General features: G+C 34.0%; 1 protein-coding gene across 1 annotated transcript in view; it reads left to right on the top strand.

Annotated features, from left to right (window-relative positions):
* LOC143235702 (regulating synaptic membrane exocytosis protein 2-like) overlaps positions 1–17,270 on the top strand; it is a 138,318-nt gene that overhangs the window by 90,647 nt on the left and 30,401 nt on the right. Inside the window, exons 9-14 of the mRNA XM_076473915.1 lie at positions 2,942–3,072; positions 10,200–10,365; positions 12,047–12,067; positions 12,538–12,682; positions 13,185–13,334; positions 14,739–14,943. Coding sequence (XP_076330030.1) covers positions 2,942–3,072; positions 10,200–10,365; positions 12,047–12,067; positions 12,538–12,682; positions 13,185–13,334; positions 14,739–14,943 — 818 coding nt within the window. The remainder of the gene's footprint in view (positions 1–2,941; positions 3,073–10,199; positions 10,366–12,046; positions 12,068–12,537; positions 12,683–13,184; positions 13,335–14,738; positions 14,944–17,270) is intronic.

Below are 17,270 nucleotides of genomic sequence, written 5' to 3'. Positions count from 1 at the left end.
AAAGTCCTACATCTAATAAAGAACTTCTTCTAGACTCAATAATTCTCCCTCAGTGGCTAATTTTCCATCTTGGTAATACATTCTTTTAGTTGTATAAAAGGGCATTATTTTTAAGTTAAAAACCTTTTACATATAATGCACTTGAGGGTCATTCCATCACAAATCATCCAGGGGGCTGCAGGTGACCCACAGAATACCTTGAAAAAATTCACATGTGCTCATCTACCCATATAATGAAAAACTGCCAAAGATTAGATCAATATCTCTAATAGTTTCTGATTTACAGCCCTGTAAAATTTAATTAATTTTTTTGTATTTTTGGTGAATTCATTTTCAGGCAACTTTTGCTGCTTAAAGCTGCAAGAGTAATGGTGGTAGAAGGCTGAAATTTGCTAACTGACTGAATTAATCTCACAGAATTCAAAAATGGTCTCAGACCAAGTTTATCTCTCTTAGGATTTTCATAGTGAGGCTATAAAATCACCTGAAAACCCAAAATTGTAAAAAACATTGGTTTATTTAATAAGCCATAGCTCTAAAACTTAATATGATACAAAGCTAATTTTGTTTTCAAATTTCCTATAACATATCAGTTGATAAATCAGCAATTGTTGTAATTAAAAGTCTATGAGATCTCCTGTAAAAAAAATAGTTGCATACAACTTTTTATGATTTAGCTAAAAATAGCCCTACTTCAGGCCACAGTTTGACCATGTCACCAATTATTCAGCCTTTTCAGATCTTTACCATATATTCTTACATCTCTGAATATGATTTGCAAAAAAAAATCAAGATGGTGTTCTACCTACTTTTTGAGTTATAATTTTTTAAATTATCCTCTGACCATACGTTTTTTACTTGAAACAAAATCTTCAATTCAGGTGTGTTACTGTGTGCAAATATATCCATACAATTTTGAAAAATACCTTTTAGAATTTTATGAATCCCACTGAAATATTCTAACTAGCCTTTCACAATGTTAAATAATGAAGTTGTAAGAAACAAGAAAGAATTAATTGATTTCTGAACAAGTTTATTGACATAACTAGTTAGATCACATTGCAATGCAAATATATTGTGTATGCATTACAGTTATGCAGATGTGGCTGAGTTTAAGATTCATGGTATTATAATACAAAGGTAAATCAGACACAAAAAGCACAGTGCTACAACAGGGGATAACTGAGAAAGATTATAGTCACAACAAACTGCAATAATCGTGACAATCGTTTCAAAAACTGCTTTTCCTCTAGCACAGAGGAAGAGTGGTAGCTACAATGCAATCAATTTAACAGCTTTCTTAGTCATATGTTATGTGAAACCTGCATATATATATATATACACACACACACATATATATATATAGAGATATATAGCATATTCATATTTCACAGCTTTTTTACTTACTCTTCAGACAATTTTGTCTAATACCATCTATATGCTTATAAGAGTTTAGTCTTATGTATAAAATATAAGGTTATAGAAAAGTATGAAGTTTCATAAGCAGCTTGATTCATCAGTTTGTTTTATATTAAAAACAACATGAGCAAGGAAGTATAGTGAAATGTTTATTTTGTAAAACTATCATGTTTTATCTTACTATTTACAACTCATCCATTAATGAAAGATATGCCCTACTACCCTTTTCATTGAAATATTTGTTTTTTTTTAAATATTTATTATATTTTGATGATTTATCTTGACCAACATTTCACTCAAAGTGATAGTTAAATGTTGAGACATCATAACAGTATTTGAGATCATTTTGTTATTATACATCTAAATTTTGCTTATAAGAAATGTAAATGTTAATTATTCAACCACACCATTTAATGCAAAAAAATATTTTGTGCTCTTTCTGAAACTTATTCTAAAGAAGCAAAGTTAGTTACTGGTCATTTACTTAATTATTGTGATAATTTGAGTTATTCAACCTAACTGATTTGCATTGTGGGCCAAATAAAACTTAATATTACATTAGTTTACTTTGTTTTATGTTATTATTATTCTAATTCTCACTTAGGGACAACCAAACTAAAAATTTGATCAAAAATCTATTTTTTAAGCTAAGTTTCTGATTTTGTTAACTGATATATAATTAAACTCAACTATCCAGAGTTGTATATATTTTGCTTATTTTTTTATTTTTACTGTTCTGAATCGTAATGTATTCTAATATAAGATGTTAGATTATAAGCTACATAGAAGTTCAGCAAGAAATAATTTTAAAAGCATAACTTTATCAGTAATGAAACTCATCTGTTTAAATCAGACCTTGTCTAAAACTATTTCAATCTATTCTATAGGCAGTCTTGATCTGTATCTAGTAAAAAGGAAACTAACTTAAAAGTTCATAAGTACAATGTTGCATATAATTAATGAATCCAATTCTATAAAACAAACTGATGAGACACTTAATCTTGAAAATTAGTGTACAAGAAAACTCAAGATCAGAATGCATGTCATAATCATTTTGGTATGTTTGACATTAACACTGTTTTTGTATATAAGGTGAATGCAGTCTATTCTACAAATAAACTTCACTTATAGTCAATTATTAGTAACTTCTGATTAAAATTTTAGCTTAAAATAAAAATAAGAAATAAAACATATTGTATAAAACATAAATGACGAGATGTAGTCAGTGTTATAAATCAGTACAAAATAAAATTAAAACCCATAAGGGTATTATAATGTATTAATAATCAGTTTGGTACTTTTTCTATTAACACTGTTGTTGGCCGTAGTGTCAATAATATTTCATTAGATTTAATGATCTTAGGAGACATAGAATAGCCATAAATCCAAATAATAAGTGTAGTCTTTTCTACAATTAAGATAAACTTTTTATATACTTAGCAATTTTTAACTCTATCGGAGTGATTTTTAGTTAGTTTCATTATGTTTTAATAAAATGACATAATTTTTTTAATCTTTCTAGGTGAAACTTTGGTATGATGTCACAGCTCTTCAACTAGTTGTTACCATTGTAAGTGCAGCAGGATTAACCCCAAGGGCTAATCAACAAGCCCGCAATCCATATGTTAAAATGTTTCTTCTTCCAGACAGAAGGTGAGTTTCTAAAACTAAAAATTTATTATTCAAATATGAACTGTGTTAATATTGTTTATAAATTATGAACAAATGGATTTACGTTTTTTTTTTATCTTTTATTTATTATAAACTAAAATCTGATGCATTCTAATCAGTATTTTCTATTATAATTACTTTTTGGTGCTTATATAGTAAATAGTTGCTATCATTATAATTACTAGCATAAATTCCACACTATGGGCAGATGTTTGCACTGGTAAGTACTAATTGTAATATGCTTGAACACAGAGCATATGTTGTAGCATTAATGTTTACAAATGTTCCGAAACATTGGAAACTTGTGCTTAAAGATGAAGCAAACGTTGTTGCAAGTACAATAAGACACTGGGGAAACAATGCTTGAGGGTGAAACATTTGTTATAACTTCATTACTTTAAGTGCCATGAAACACTGAAAAAACCATATTTTAAGGTGAAACAGATGTAGTAGTTTAATTTTTGTAAGTTTCATAATACTGAATGCCATGCTTGAAAATGAAGTAGATATTCTAGTATTTGTTTTTTTGCAGTTGCTGTGAACTAATGGAAACCTGCACTTAAAAATGCAGTATTTGCTTTTCCATGTGCTACAAAATTCTGAAAAAAATATTTTTTATGCAATTTAAAATGTAATTGAACAAATTTTAATACTGTAGAGAAAGAAAATTGATTTATGATGCATTTTAGCAGATGTAGCAACTAAAATTACCTTAGTGTTTTTAATAAAATTGAAATATTTTGTGTGAACTTTGCTTAAATTTAACTTTACATCCATATCACTTCCTCTGGCATTGTGGAAATGCTGTGTCCTCTTTTACACTGTTTGTCTTATGACAATTTAACTTGGACATGACATCACCTATTTTCACTTAAAATCATGTAATTCATGATGAGGATGACCTCATAGTGGGAATAGCAGGAAAAACACAATAGCCAAGCCAGTTCAATGTAGGAAACATTCAAATGCTAATTCAGTTAATAAGTAATAAATGAGAAAGTTGAAATTTCTGTTGTTTTGTGTAAAAGTGTAGGAGGACCTAATTTTTTTCCAAGTGGGTGAGTCCTTAGGGATTTGAAATAATTACCACTCGGTTTGGATTCCTGTACGTGGTGAAGGGACCTCCCAGGGAAGGTTCTGTTCTTTCAGTTTGCCTCCTCTGGGATCTAAACGTTTATCCACCCATGTGTTTGCCATGCGTGGCAACCCGTAAAGGGGAGGAGAGGATTCTGGTGGTTGAGGAATCCAATCCTAACACACCACTTTGACCTTGAATTCCTGTAGACGGGCGGCCTTGGGGTAACCCCCTTTGGGTCAATCAGCTGGCCCACTTGGGCTAGGGTCAACCAAGTGCCAGTGTTGGATGTTCTCAACAGGTGTTGTGGACATTATATCTGATGCTGGTGTTTGGATATAGTGCTCACGAAACCCTGGCATTGCTGCAGTGTCATTGTTTGACATTGCAGTGCATCCCCTCGTAGGGCTCCATGGTGAGTGGGGTCAGTGGGCACCGAAATTTCCCTTGCTTTATTATGGATAATAAATTAAATTCAAAATCGTAATAAAATAGTGAAAAAACAGTCTATAGGTAAATGACCACACCTTGAAGATTCTGAGCAGCAATCCTCACCATCTCTACCACCTGTTGTACCTCATTTTCTTATATTGCACTCACTTTCAGACAAACCTTCAGGGCAGATGTCTCCCTTTTTCATTCAGAAGGGACTAAGGGACTTGCTAGCTCTCCAAAGTCAGTAGAAAAGCTTCAATCTGGTGACATATTGGTGGAAACATCCACATCTCAACACAGTGAACTCCTGTTGCATTCAAAGGCAATTGGGGTTATACCTAGAGAGGTTACACCTCATGCTACTTTGAATTCATCATGAAGAAATATTGTTGAAAGGGATTTGAAAAACATCCCAGAGTCAGAGATTCTCACTGGTTTCTTCACCCAAGGAGTTTCTGCAGTGAGGCATATCTCCACTCCCAAAGATGGAATTATGGTACTGAGCAATGTCCTCATTTTGACATTTATGTCACCACATCTGCCTGCCACCATCAAAGCAGGTTATCTTGATTGCAGAGTACGGCCATACATTCCAAATCCTCTCCAATGTTTCCAGTGTCAACGGTTTGGTCACTTGAAGACATCATGTCGTGTTTCCTTGACATGTGGTCGTTGCAGTGGCAAGGACCATGATGCCCATGAGTGTGAAACAGACCCTCATTGCATCAACTGCAATGTCTCTCACGTGTCCTACTTTCATTCTGCCCTAAATAGTTGGAAAAAAAAGAGGTGCAGCATTTGAAAACGATTCATAACTATCCTGAGGCTCGTAAATTGCTGTCCACCACCTCATCTCGGATGTATGCTGCTGCAATGCATTCCACAGCTACTGTGGGAGTGCAGACTGATCTCTCTGTGCCTCCTAATCAATCTTTCTCCAAACAAATGAAAAGTCTTTTGACCTCCATGGTTAAAAAAGTTTATGAATCAACGTCAACACCCATCTATGTCCCATACACACGTTCTAGAACATCCCAAGATCTACTTCCTTTGGTTCCAAGTACAGGCACTACTTCAGATACATCTTCCTCTCTCACCCCAAGATGCAAAACAATCATTCGTTCATGTCCTCAGTCTCTGGAATCCCCTTCCAACAACAAAGACCTGCCCAATTGACCCAGAGCAGGATCCATGGAGGTCGATAGACCTCCCTCAAATAAAGAAAGTAAGAAAATAAAGACGGGGTTGTAAACAGAAGGGTTCTCCACCCAATTCGCCTACACTTAAATAAAAATGGCCACCTTGATACAATGGAACTGTCGAGGTTTATGTTCTAATCTGGATGGCATCAAAACACTGATTGCTTCCTACTATACTGTCTGTCTCTCCTTACAGGAAACATTTCTGAAACCTGCCGATACAGTCACCTTTCGGCAGTTTTCTTTATACAGAAATGATAGGCTGTGTGATGGACGAGTGCATAGAGGGGTGGCACTGTTGGTTGACCAGCATGTGCCCACCCTGTCTTTGCCACTCGACACACTCTTGGAGGCCGTAGCCATCCATGTTTCCTTGGGTCATACCATCACTGTTTGTTCTCTCTATCTGTCCCCTGGAGAGACATATGACCAATAAGACCTTGATTCTCTGATTGAACAGTTGCTGTCTCCCTTTACATACTGGGGGACTTTAATGGACATCATCCCCTCTTGGGAAGTGCTGACATTGATGGGAGGTGTCACTCTGTAGAGCGTATGCTCTCTGATCACAACCTTTCCCTTTCCAATACTGGTTTTTCTACTTATTTCCATGTGCCTAGTCAGTCCTTTACTGCTATTGATCTCTCAGTTTGCTCCCTTTCATTATTCTCCCATTTTTCATGGAGGGTTTACAATAATCCATGAGATAGAGATCATTTTCCTATAATTTTGAGAGAAACTGGCCATAGTTGATGCCACCTAGCCCACATACTCTGGTGGAAGCTGGATCATGCAAACTGGCCCTCTTTCACTGCTCTCACAGAACTTGATCCTGCCGATGACTGTATGGCAGTAGTAACTGACTGTATTATACAAGCAGTTGCTCAATGTATTCCTAAAATCTTGACATGCTTTCCACTATATATTTGTCCATGGTGGAATCCTGCCTGCCACATGGCACGGAAGGCTGAAAAACAAGCCTGGGATACTTTCCGTAGATATTCCACACTATCGAACTGCATCGCTTTCCAGCAGGCCCATGCACATGCTCGATGGGTAAGACGTCAAAGCCAGAAGGAATTTTGGATTAAGTTTACAACCAGCATATCCTCTACCACCAGTTTCAAAACCATTTGGGACAATATTCGAAAGTTCAGTGGGCAATATAACTCTGTCCCCCTCTCAGTTTTGCTCTCTGATGGTCAGGACGTAACTGATACCCAGAGCATCGCCAATACTCTAGGTGAAAGCTTTTGCTGGGTATCTAGCACTTCTGCCTTTTCTTTCACCTTCTTGGCCATCAAGACTCGGGCAGAGTGATCACTTCTCTCCTTTTGAGCTGATTTCCTTTGTGACTATAATTATTCCTTTACACTGGTGGAACTCAAACTGGCCCTTCATTGGTCTGGCAGTACATCGGTTGGACCTGATGATATACACTATGAGGTGCTGCTTCTCTTGCTATCCTTCTGGTTGTTTTTAACTGGATCTGGCAGGAGAATGTTTTTCCTGATGCTTTCTCCAAGCCTGGGAAGGATCCTAAGATTCCTTCAAACTACCATCCAGTTGCTTTGATGAGCTATCTCTGTAAGACCTTAAGAGGATGGTTAATGCTCATCTTGTTTGGTTTTTCAAATCAAACAACCTCCTCTTGCCCACCCAGACGACAGTGCTCCACCATGTACCATCTGATTTGACTTGAAACGTGAATCAGAGAATCCTTTCTCAAATGACATCTCGTATTAGTATTCTTTGACATTGAGAAGGCTTACAATACAACATGAAGGTATGGCATTTTGCGAGACCTCCATATATATGGGTTACGTGGCCATTTGACCATTTTTGTTAAAAAAATTTTAATGGACAGGAGATTAGGAGTTTGTGTAGGTTTGACACTTTCCTGTTCTTTTCTACAGGAACTTGGAGTCCCTCAGGTCTGTGTTGTGAGTGTCACACTTTTCAGTATAAAAGTTAATGCCATCACTGAACAACTCCCTCTCACTGTTGCAAACGGGCTCTATGTCAACAACTTTCACATCTCATATCAGTTGTCGAACATGAGGTATATTGAGCGGCAGCTACAAAATGCCCTCAATTGTTTACTGAAGTGGGTCACAGCAAATGGCTTTAACTTCTCTCTCTCTCTAAAACCGTTTGCATGCACATTTGCTGCCAACGGGGTATTCACCCAGATCCTGAACTTTGTATTGGTGAAGTTGTGCTGCCCATGGTCTCTGAGACGAAATTCTTGGGGCTTATCTTTAACCGTAAGCTAACCTTTACACCACACATCCAGTAGTTACGGGTCAAATGTACAAGAGCACTGAACATTATCCTTGTCCTCTCTACCACCACTTGGGGACCGGATCGACGTTCTATGCTAAAGATATATTGTGCTCTTATTTGATAGAATAAGACCATCTGCCAGACCATCAGCCTTAAGGATGCTAGATCTTATTCATCATCAAGGACATCGACTCTGCACTGGGGTTTTCTGCACTTTCCCAGTTCAGAGCTTATACATAGAGTCTCATGAACCTTCTTTGCACCTCCGCTGGTTGCAATAGTCTTTACTATATGCTTTGAAACTTCATTCCTTACCAAAGCATCTCACCTGGGGTTGTGTTTTCCTTTCTCGATGGTCCATGCTTTTTCAGACCAGATGGTCTGCCATTGCTCCTTTTGGTCTTTGTATCCAGGTGCAGTTGCATGAATTGGGTCTGTCCTTGGATAACCTTACTGTATCCACTGGTCAGCCCATCCCACCATGGCTTCTTACAGTTCCTAATTATGGCCTGTCTTTAAGTCATCTGAGAAAAGTAGACACTCCTGATTGGAAATACTGTCTGCTATTTGCTGAACATCTTTCAAACCATCCTTCCATTCCTATTTATACAGATGGTTTGAAATCAGGTGACTGTGTGGGCTATGACATGGTTTGTGGTTTGGTGGTTGCATTTAGAATCCTCTCTACTGCTTCTGTGTTCACTGCTGAACTGTATGCCATTCTCTTGCCCTGGATCACATAGAAGCTAGGCAGTACTCAAACTGCACGATTTATACTGATTCACTTAGTTCTCTACTGGACATGGAATCGCTTCATGTTGATTCAAACCCTGTTCTCGCCAATATTCAAAACCGACTGGCCTATTTCTCTTTAACATCTACTTCTATCCAGTTTTACTAAATACCAGGCCACATTGGTATTTGTGGGAACAAGCTCACCAACACTGCAGCTAAGTCTATCTGCTTTGGCACTATCATCGCTGTGCCTGTCCCATATATGGACTATGGTCCTGTATTCAAGGCTTGGCTCCATGCCAGCTGGCAGTCGATTGAAGTGAGCAACGTGAAAACAAGCTTTTCCAAATAAAACCCTATATTGGACTTTGACCGTCTTGTTCCTGTAAGGATCGGAAAGAGGAAGTTGTTCTAACTAGACTACGCATTGGTCACAGTTTTTTAACTCATCATTTTCTTTTATCTGGAACTGATGCACAGTTTGTAGTTTGTGTAACACTCAGATCACAATAAGCCACATTTTAATTTCTTATAATCATTATGATTCACAACGACGGTACCATTTTAACACTGTTCTGTTCCAAGGTTTGTCCATAACGTTAGACAGTGTTATTGGTGATGGTGACACTGTCCACCTTGATAATGTTTTTAGTTTTTTAAAGGCCATTAATATTTTTAATGCCATTTAAGTTTTTTAATATATACTTTACATCTTTTTAATATGGCTTGCTTTTAAAAATCATCATCTAGTTCAATTTGACCATAACATTAAGTAACTTGAAACCAGGACTGGAAAGTTAGTCTTCCTGGTGAGTTATGGTTATTACAGTCATGCTACAGAAAGTCCTTTACAACTTGAATTACTGTAGTTTTTCTCTTGAAGTTGTAGACTAGATGTAAACATTGGTTTTATGCTATTTATTTATTTTTTAACTTTGTTTTATTTTTACCTTAATTTACCTTTTATGAATTTTACTGAATTTACTTTTACCTTTTTACCAGACGTTTGGCACAGATAGCCTAGCTGCTTTGTGCCATAAAACACTGAATCAACCAACCAACCAAACATAAACACTGACTGTGTAATTAACATGTTAAATACTTACTATATGTTTAGCTTGAAGGGATAGTAAACTGCTGAAGGTAGCACCAAAATTACTTTTGTTAACCATTATGATTTTTAATGAAAATGCAGTAATTTGAGGGTAGAGCAACCTTTAAAGAAAGATTAATGATATAGATTTATATATAAGTTGTATATATATAAATTATAATTTTCATGAAATAAATGTTGTATTTTGTACTTTGAAAGTGTTTAAAACATAATTGTAACGTATTTTTACTGTTTTTCCATTTTGAATTGATTGTATATTTTCAAGTGAGAAAAGTAAACGTCGAACAAAGACTATTGCTAATGCCAGTGAGCCCAAGTGGAACCAAACCTTTGTGTATTCTCCACTAAGGAGGTCAGACTTGAAAACAAGATCCTTGGAAATCACTGTATGGGACTATGACAGATATGGTGCTAATGATTTTCTGGGTGAAGTAAGGATAAAACAAACTGTTAATTTAAATAGCATAATTAACAAAATATTTTGATCTGCTAGATTTAATACACTTTGCTACAACTTATAACTATACTTTTAATATATACAGGGACTCCCAAGGTTAAACCCTATCTATCAAAAGTAACTAAACCTTTTGAATTTAGCAGCCTATCTAAAGGGGCCTAATGTTCCTGGAACCACATTCTGTATAAGTTCTTTAATAGTAGAAACAAACTTTAGAATATATATAAGTAAAACAAGTAAAGTCATGTTAAAAAGTTCTTATTTAAATAATTTAATATTTTTATTAAAATATGCTTTAACTCATGTTATGTTCCTTTTGCACTTACTTTCATAGTGTTATATTTTTATAGTGCATTCCTGTGGAAGTTCACAGGGTTGAATATGTTATATTAAAGTGACTTTGAAACTTCATCATGTACTTACAGTCTCTGCTGCTAAATTTGGTCATGTCCCATGTGACAACATCCATCTTGACAATAGCTCTGCAGGATAGTATCCATTGTAAAAGGCTTTGTAATAAGTGTGTTTGTTCTTTTCTTATAGCAAAGCTATATTGGGCTATCTGCTGATTCCACTGAGAGGAATCAAACCACTTATTTTAGCATTGTAAATCCCTAGACTTAGTGCTGTACCAATGGGGTACCTCTGTGATAAGACTGTCAAGACCAGAGTGTGTGAAGATGACAGTTTCCCAGCACTTGGTTCAACAGTCTGATCATACAGAAATTTATAGACACTGCATCTGATGACTTAACCAGTATATTTTTTATGGATTAGCATGAATATCAATTTAATTCTTTGGGCTGCTTGAGGTATATGATGGTTAAACAGGATGTATGACTGAACTCTTCTCTTGGTTAACCCATACCCTATTTGTCTTATATCCAGATGGAGATGCTCCTTAATTATGTTGTATATTGTTGTCTAGGACATGTGGGTGACTTTTGTCACCAACCTTTGTGTCATGGATTCTTATCACACTTTGCTTATCATAACTGGAGTGCAACTTATTACAGGTCTTTTTTTCTGAATTGACTTGGTGCCAAAGTTGACTTTGTTTTCCAATGCCATTAAATACAAGAGTATCTCCATCTTTGAAATTCTTCATGCTTTTAGTGTATGAATATCTTGCCTTGGAAAAACTTTTTACATACCTTTCCCAAAAATAATCAGTTTTTGGTAGAGACACACGGGTTATGAAATACTAAACAATGTCAAGATGTAAGAATGATATACCCTGTTTCCCTGAAACTTTATATCAGTTATGGTTGTCATGTAACTTGCTGATATGTATATTCCAAAATGTAATTAACATATTATTCTTAACTCTTTAATAAAATTGTCAGTGATCCCTTTCCAAAACAAACAAAAAGAGGAGTAAAGTTTTTCTAATCTTAGAATAATCTACATATAAACCTCATTAGCTTTTAAGTACATTTTTCTAAGATTTTTAGCATAAACACACAAGCTGGTTAGTGCTAAGTCGCTATTTATATAAATATAAAACATCAAAATATTATAACAGTGGAGTGTGGTATTATTTAATATCTTTAAAACTTCATTTAATATTATGGTAATTAGTAGGCAATAAAAAATTCACTGTTAATTAAATACTTGTCTTTTTGTCAATTAAATGTTTACTTATCATTCTTTAGGTTGTTATTGATCTCTCTTCAGTCCCTTTAAATAAAGAAGGACAGTGGTTTTTCTGACCAGCCATGAAGATAGCCTCAATGCTTTGCTGGTAATTTGAACATAATTTTTAAGTAGTGTATTTTTTCTCTGATTATCATATCATAGTGTAATTAGAATATTTGAAAATTTTAGTAATTTACATCTGTGTTGTAAAGTTAAAGACTAATAAAAGAAATTATTTTGAATATAGTGAGTGTAATAAAATGGATTGAACCAAATATTAGTAACTTTTTAGGTATTATAAAGACTGTAAATATGCATAAGTACATTTCAAAAATCAAGGCCTAATCCATTTTTTAAAAGAAAGAAATTAAACCACCTATACAAAAAATATCTGAAGAAGCAATTATTTGGTTATTGCTGTTAGTAAGTACAGGTCACAAAAAACCTTTGATTATAACTGTACATAAAAGCTTCATATACATTTTCACTGATATTTATGTTTCTCAAGCGTCGGCAGAACATGTATCTGGATACAGAGGCAGCCAGTACAATAACTTCAACTGATCACCTATCTCCTCCTTCTACTCTGTCCAGACTGTCAGATAGTGATATATCAGAGTTTGACTTAGATGAAGGCAGTAGTCTTCTGAGAGGTAATTGTTATTCTTAGTTCTTTTCCCCTAATTTAGCTTCTTTCAGTATTTATGTTTAGTTCAGACATGTTTACTTGTCATTGCCTAACCAGTAAGACATACCTGAAAACTACTGGAAGAAATTGGTGGTTTTATCATAAAACAACTTGATGTGTTCTATTTGATTAGTAATAATTGTCTAAATGTATCTAATAAAACACATTGACTTGAGTGTATTACTGACAGTTAATTCATGTACATGTGTATATGTATGTATATATGTTTGACTTGTTTTAATATATTATTTGAAAACAAGTAGACTGTGTGCTGTTCGTTTATTGTTAAAACTTATCACCAACAAGTCATACACACCAACTATAAAGAATCCTGTCTCTAAATATGTAGTAAGCTGACAATGTTCATCACCAAGAATATTTTTTTGTCTGTTTGTAATCATTGCAGATGCCTTTTTCTGTCTTTTATGGACAAAATGCTGATTATTATAGTCTTATTAACTTGGCAGATCGTCGTCTAGCTGGTGTAGATGGTGCTAGTATTAGCTCTTTAGGAAGTAGTTCCAGCCCCCCACTGGTTAGAGAAGAACTTAGCAATATCACGGAACGCCGATCAAGGAGAGATATGTCACCTAGTGGTAGAAGACAATCTAGCTCAAGTATGTGTTTATTGCAGTGTGTATTAATTTTGATAAAGAAATAGATATCATTTTACAGAAAAAGGAAAAAAATGGGAATAAAGATAAACCCACCAAAAATTGTGGTGGACTTTGTTTAACTTGTTACAGGAGCTATAATTGTCTAACCTAAAAAAAAAACTAAAATGGTGTCCATAGGAGTAACAGCATAAAATTTACAGACTAACAGTGCTAAAATCTGGGGTTCCATTCCTCATCTTGGACATAGGAGATAGCCCAGGGTGACTTTGCTCTAAAATAAACAAACATGAATAAATAGCAATAAAACAAATGTTTTAACCAGTTTATAACTAACCTGTTAGACTTGCAATTCAGTAAAATTAAAATATTTTGTCAGTGGAGATAATACTTAATTACCCATTGTTATTACAGTTTTGATAAGTATAAACTTATTTTAAAACTGTTTGAGTATATCAAATGGAACATTCTGATCAGTAATACAAAAAAAAAATTAGATGTGCTTATTCCTTTAATATTTTTAACATATTTTTCATGTAATGGATAATAAAGAAGTTAAATATAATGTATGGTGTTATTAGAATAAAAACTGAAAATTTGTAATTGTACTGAAAATCTTTATTGGATTCATTGTAAAGAAAGTCTGATAAACAAAAGAAATGTATTTAATCTATACTTGCTGACATACCTGTTCCATTCAAAGAAGAAATAAAGGGTCAGATCCAATTGCCATTCTCCTACCTCACTCCTTATGGGACTGTAAGGAGCCTTCAAAGGTTTAGTGGAGATCAGTATAATAGTTCAGAAAACATTTAGAGTCCTCCAGTGGGTGTGGGTAATATAGTAGAGTCAGGTTTTAATGCCATCTCATGTGTCGCTACCCACTGAACTGTATGAAGAGTTTATGCTAAGTTTGTTGAAATTGGTTAAAAGTAAAAAAGTATAGCAATGAAAGGTCTATACACAGACAAACAGTCACCACTCAAGGAGTAATATGGAATTGGTAGATCAGTACAACAATCTCCTGTGACATACCCTGGTGGGGTGGTTCCTAAAGGTTAATTCATGCAAATTTTGTTTAATATTGATCAAAACATGTAGGCATAGCATGCTTACAAACAGATGGCATTTCTGCATTATATATAAGTAAATAAAAGTAGCATTTTATGGCAAAATTACATAAGTTTCAAAAGCCAAAAATAGGTAAGAAAGACAAAATTGTATTATATGATTTTTATTTGCATAGATATCTGATATATGGAAATTTCTTGCAACTTGATTTGGTAGTTTTAAGTTGTGATCTTAAAAACACAGATGCATCAAACCAGTGCACTTAAGTCTCCATTGTTATTGAAAGAGTTAATTCTAATGGCAAAATTATACTATGCATTTGTCCTCTTTACTCAGTTGCCACTCGAAATGAACTAGTGTATGATCAAAATGGACGGGCCCCAGTGATAATGACAGAAAATGTTCCACCTGCTTTGTCTGCAGTCAGGGGACGCTCTCGATCAGCAGTACACCAAAATGACAACAGAATTTCAAGATCAAGATCTCCATCCAGAAGAGGAAGTGAAGGAACCACAAGGTCATTATCCCCACCAGAAATTAGGTATTCTGTTGCAGTTTCTTACATGTCTAAGTTCCTAATTGTTATGGCTGATGTAAACTATATTTTTTTCAGTAAGTTAAAAAAAGTTTTAAATAACTAAGCTTTGTCATCTTTACACATGTGAACTCTTTAACTGTTATAACTAAATTTAGTAATCACAAAATAGTTTATAATTAGTGTGTCATATTTTTTATCTGATCATGAAGTAAATGTATGTCATGCTAATTTTATGTTAAATTGTCAACCACATGTATAAAGATGTGGGTCAAGGGGAGCATGTCATGATATTTTACATAGTACATTCACTTTGGTATTATGTATTTGATGTCAGAGTTATCAACTATTCAGATTACTCTATATTGCTGATTTAGTGAAAATGGTAGAAGAAAGTTGATACCAGATACAATATAGAGGGATACTGAAAAAATATGTAGATATGCATTTAAGATGTTCTATAATTTGTGCAAAAGCAATATAGACATTAAATGTTGTAAAAAAGTACTTTTATTTTATCATATGAACATTACATTGCACTCAGACATCTGATGTTATGAAGTTACAGACATATTTCTAGTACAAAGTACTTTTTGACAAATCAGATTTTTTTATACAACAGACTTCTACATTTTACTAAAAGCTAACCACATTCTGTGTTAGTATACATAAATTTGGAATCATAACCAACATTCATTCTCCAATATGGGTTGATCCAATGAACCAGCATTCGTATAAACATTTGCACATGTTAAATATTTACGCTGTAACTGTTAAAGAAGTATTTTTATTTTCAAAAAATTTCATAGACTAACTTTTTTTAATGAAGAATTTTTGCAAAAGATTTGTTTGTGAAAATATCAAGTTTGTTTTATTACTAGTCTTAGTGTAAAGTGATTTTTTCTGTTATGATTAAAAAACTATTTTTGTCCCAAAAATCATAAATATTATTTGTGTAATTTCTAAAACCTCCTGAATACAATTCAAACATCTCTTTTGTTTTCAGTAGGACTTTTTATTTTGTCTGTTATTTTCTCTACTTTAACTATGTGGGTCCTGTCAATTTGATCGACCATTTCCAAAAATGGAAAGAGGCGAACAGAACTACTGTGTTTGATTCAGTACATAAGCCATATCTCAGCAAAATAAAAAGATGTGAAGTTCTTATTTTATATTCTAACTTGTCAGTATTGGTAATTTGAGTTACTAATTCATACAAAACTATAAACGTAGTATTTTGACATCACAAACATCTAATTTTAATCGGTGGCTGTATTCACCATACCATGTGACTCACTAAAATCTGTATTTAGATAGGTTCTTTTAATGTTTCCTTTTAAATTAAGAAAGTAACTCGCACATAATATTAAAGTTAGAATTATAATCTACAATTTGATACCAAACCTATTGAGATAAATTAATAAAATAGTAGTTTAATGCAAATCACCAAATGGGATGATGTGGCCGTTGACTCCTGATACTTTGTTATGGAGTTAAGTTACATACAGAATGCAGTTTTTAAATTTGTTTTATCACTCAATTCACATATTTTTCTTGAGTCTTTGTAATGAGAAAGCAATAACAAAACAACACAGATTGAACAAGATATTGGAAATAAGCTTATATGAAACTGGAGTGAAGAAGAGAAAACCCATAATTTCTATTATAAAAATAAAGGGTGCTGCAAACTTTCAAACTGTTATCTCACTGTTTCTTTATGTATAATAGGGTGGCCCTTTTTTACAGCTAAAATTTCAGATTAAACATTACAAAGCTCTCATCCCCCAATTTTGTTCCAATGTACAAAAAACATTAAATGTCAAGCTTCATCCATTTTGGACCATATTTAGAGGTTGCTCCATGAGGTTGAAATTCTAGGTTGCAGTGACCTTGATAGTGTATGTACAATGTGATGTAAAAAAACTTATGTTTTATGTATAGTATATTATGTATAGCATGTACAACATGTTTATATAATTATATGATGTTGGTGTATTTAAGTCATTTAGTATTGTTATTATTTCCTTTTTGCTGTTAATAAAGTGTCTTCTACGATCCTGTACGACTTGAAGGAGGAGTTGTTTCCATTCTTCTTTCTTTGTCATTATACTTCTCATTAAAGACAACATCCCTTTCAACATTTTTCTTCACTGCATTCAAGTATTGAAGTGCCTGTAATGACTCACTGTAGTTATCTCTGAGCTTCCATGACTCACTGTAGTTATCTCTGAGCTTCCATGACTTGGGGTCATAATTCAAAAATGCAGACGAAATATTGAGGCACCTTAAGAAGTCTCTCTTTTTCTTTTTTCTTTTTTTTACTTTGTGATAAA

The sequence above is a fragment of the Tachypleus tridentatus genome, chromosome 12 (genome assembly GCF_004210375.1).
Source record: "Tachypleus tridentatus isolate NWPU-2018 chromosome 12, ASM421037v1, whole genome shotgun sequence".
In the NCBI taxonomy this organism is placed as follows: Eukaryota; Metazoa; Arthropoda; class Merostomata; order Xiphosura; family Limulidae; genus Tachypleus; species Tachypleus tridentatus.
This window is presented reverse-complemented; position numbering and strand designations above follow the sequence as displayed.